Source organism: Henckelia pumila, chromosome 3 (assembly GCF_033568475.1).
Source record: "Henckelia pumila isolate YLH828 chromosome 3, ASM3356847v2, whole genome shotgun sequence".
Classification (NCBI taxonomy): domain Eukaryota; kingdom Viridiplantae; phylum Streptophyta; class Magnoliopsida; order Lamiales; family Gesneriaceae; genus Henckelia; species Henckelia pumila.
This window is the reverse complement of record NC_133122.1, coordinates 186,349,750-186,352,139: the sequence shown is the minus strand read 5'-3', so window position 1 is coordinate 186,352,139 and position 2,390 is coordinate 186,349,750. Positions and strand designations below refer to the sequence as shown.

The 2,390-nt window shown below is 31.3% G+C and overlaps 1 protein-coding gene across 1 annotated transcript; it reads left to right on the top strand.

Moving 5' to 3' along the window:
• The first annotated feature begins 210 nt into the window (after positions 1–210).
• On the top strand, positions 211–2,390 carry LOC140893186 (transcription factor MYB90-like). The gene is made up of 3 exons (XM_073302253.1): positions 211–357; positions 693–822; positions 1,806–2,390. The coding sequence occupies exons 1-3, from the start codon at positions 231–233 to the stop codon at positions 2,221–2,223; spliced, it is 675 nt and encodes a 224-aa protein (XP_073158354.1). The 5' UTR covers positions 211–230; the 3' UTR covers positions 2,224–2,390.

Here is a 2,390-nt window from a genome sequence, read left to right as displayed (position 1 = left end):
TAGTTTATTTTCGATCACCCAACAAATGCAATTATTATAATTGTATATATTACGTGAATCTAGATTATTCGAGAAAGTACGGATCCGACCACATGGAAAACAAGAACTATGTCCATTATGCATTAAAGTTTCGTACCTGCAGTGAACCTTTAAATTAATACTTCCCTGCCTTTTTCTCGTATTAAAGTTCACAAATATATTAAGGATTCTTAAACATTGGAGACAATATTATGGAGAGCCGTAATATTGGTGAAGGAGTGAAGAGAGGTGCGTGGAGTAAAGAAGAAGACACTCTCTTGAAGAAATGTGTTCAAACTTATGGAGAAGGGAGGTGGCATCTTGTTCCTCTCAGAGCAGGTAATTAATTAATTATTCAACTCATTATAAATATTTAATCATAAGTCAAGTTTGGATTTATTTTTTTTTTCACTTTTAGTACTGTTTTTTGCCAACGTATTGATTTTGTGTCCACACGATATTGCCATTTGGAAAAAAATGGATTAAAAGTTGGACTAAGTTGTTAGATTAAAACCAAATATTAACAAGGAACTATAAATCAAAAGCAAATTATTATTAATTTACCTGACCAGTTTTGAAATTTTCCTTTCAAAAAATATTTCATAGTATAGTACTACTGAAAAAAATCTGATTTTATTGTGATATATATGTTTGTTTGGTATCATGATTTACAGGGTTAAACAGATGTAGGAAGAGTTGCAGATTGAGATGGGTCAATTATCTGTCTCCAAATATTAAAAAGGGTTATTTTACAGAAGATGAAGTGGATCTTTTGACAAGGCTTCACAAGCTTTTAGGAAACAGGCAAGTAGCTATCTAGTTGTGTAAACAAATTTTTTTAAAAAAAAGGGGACGCCAGCTTATAATTGGTTTTTAATTCTGGATAGAAATATCTGTTTTTAAAGTCCTTTTTCCCGTTTATGATTAAATTTAATATAATTTAAGACGGAAAACTCCATGTCTAATGAAACTGTTCTATGATTTTTAGATAGAAATAGTATATTTCTAATTTTAGAGACAGACTTTAAAATATTTTATTATTATTCCTGGTCTAAAAAAATTTGTTTATTATTCATAGATATGCGTGCGCGTGACCATATATATATCTACCCCCAAATTATTTTCACATTATGATAAAATAAACGTTCTTTAATATAAAATATATAATTAAACGTCTTTTACATAAATATGGTTATTACATTAAATTATAAATTATTAATTAGCAACAAATATTATCGAGGAATAAGATAAACTTGGGGAAAATTAGCAAAATCATATATGTGTGGGGTTTTTTTATCTTCAAGCATCGAAATTCGGTCTTAATTCAACAAGTCAATTTTTTCTCCCCCACTTTTAGTTTAAGTATCCGTAAGATATTTTCTGACATGACACTGGACATACCACGAATATCCAGTGTCATTTCGATTTTATTGATATTCAACATCTTATCAATGGTGTTTCATGTTTGATATATGTTAGCTCTCTAGTAAAAAAAATGATTAATATTCAATATATATATATATGTGTGTGTGTGTGTGTGTGGGGGGTAAACCGGTAAAACAAAATTTTGATTAGTCAGAGTGCGGAAACCCTAAATAATTTAAAGAAAGAATTTTATTTTATTTTTAAGAAAAGAGTTGTAAGTTTTTGTCGTTTTTCATATCATTTTTTAAACATGAACAAAGTACTAGGTAGCTAGGACTTTCAGCAAATGTAACATGAACAATATATATATAAATTATTTTGCTTATTGTTTTTGTGAGCGTACGTTACTTTTAATGGCGCAGGTGGTCGTTGATTGCTGGAAGAATTCCGGGACGAACTGCGAACGATGTGAAGAATTTCTGTAACACCCACATCGTGAAGATGACAAGTAGTAAACTGGTTGAGAAAACAAAAATTATAAAACCCAAACCTCACAAGCTGCCAAAACTAGCCATGTCCAATAATAAGCCAATATTCAACCAAGAGCCACAACCAAATTCGCAGTGGCGTAGCATTGTTCCCGACGCAGCAGAAACAAACAAGAGCAATGGAAAACGCCTATATCCGATTCAGAAGGGGTCGTTTTCTGGTGGAGGAACGATTGAAAAATCAAATGTTGGAGACATTAAGTGCCCCATTCAAACAGATGTTGGTGATGGGGTGACTGTGAGTGAATTCTCTATGGGTTTTTGGAAATTTTTTGAATTTGATGATGTTTAATTGTGTAAAATTCTTTTAGTTACCATCTTCGTTAGGAGTGGACCAGTTCAAATCCTCTCCTACAAATTATAGTACATTTGGTGCTACACGTACGCTTTAGTGTGGCAAGTTGTAAAATATTGTAATTGATAAATACTTATTAATTGCACTCCTTTCCAATATTATGG

Bases quoted from the DNA above. Each gene is read 5' to 3' on its own strand.
- LOC140893186 (XM_073302253.1), top strand. From the start codon at position 231: ATGGAGAGCCGTAATATTGGTGAAGGAGTGAAGAGAGGTGCGTGGAGT. The intron at 358-692 runs GTAATTAATTAA...CATGATTTACAG, and splicing joins TCTTGTTCCTCTCAGAGCAG to GGTTAAACAGATGTAGGAAG. The intron at 823-1,805 runs GCAAGTAGCTAT...TTAATGGCGCAG, and splicing joins CACAAGCTTTTAGGAAACAG to GTGGTCGTTGATTGCTGGAA.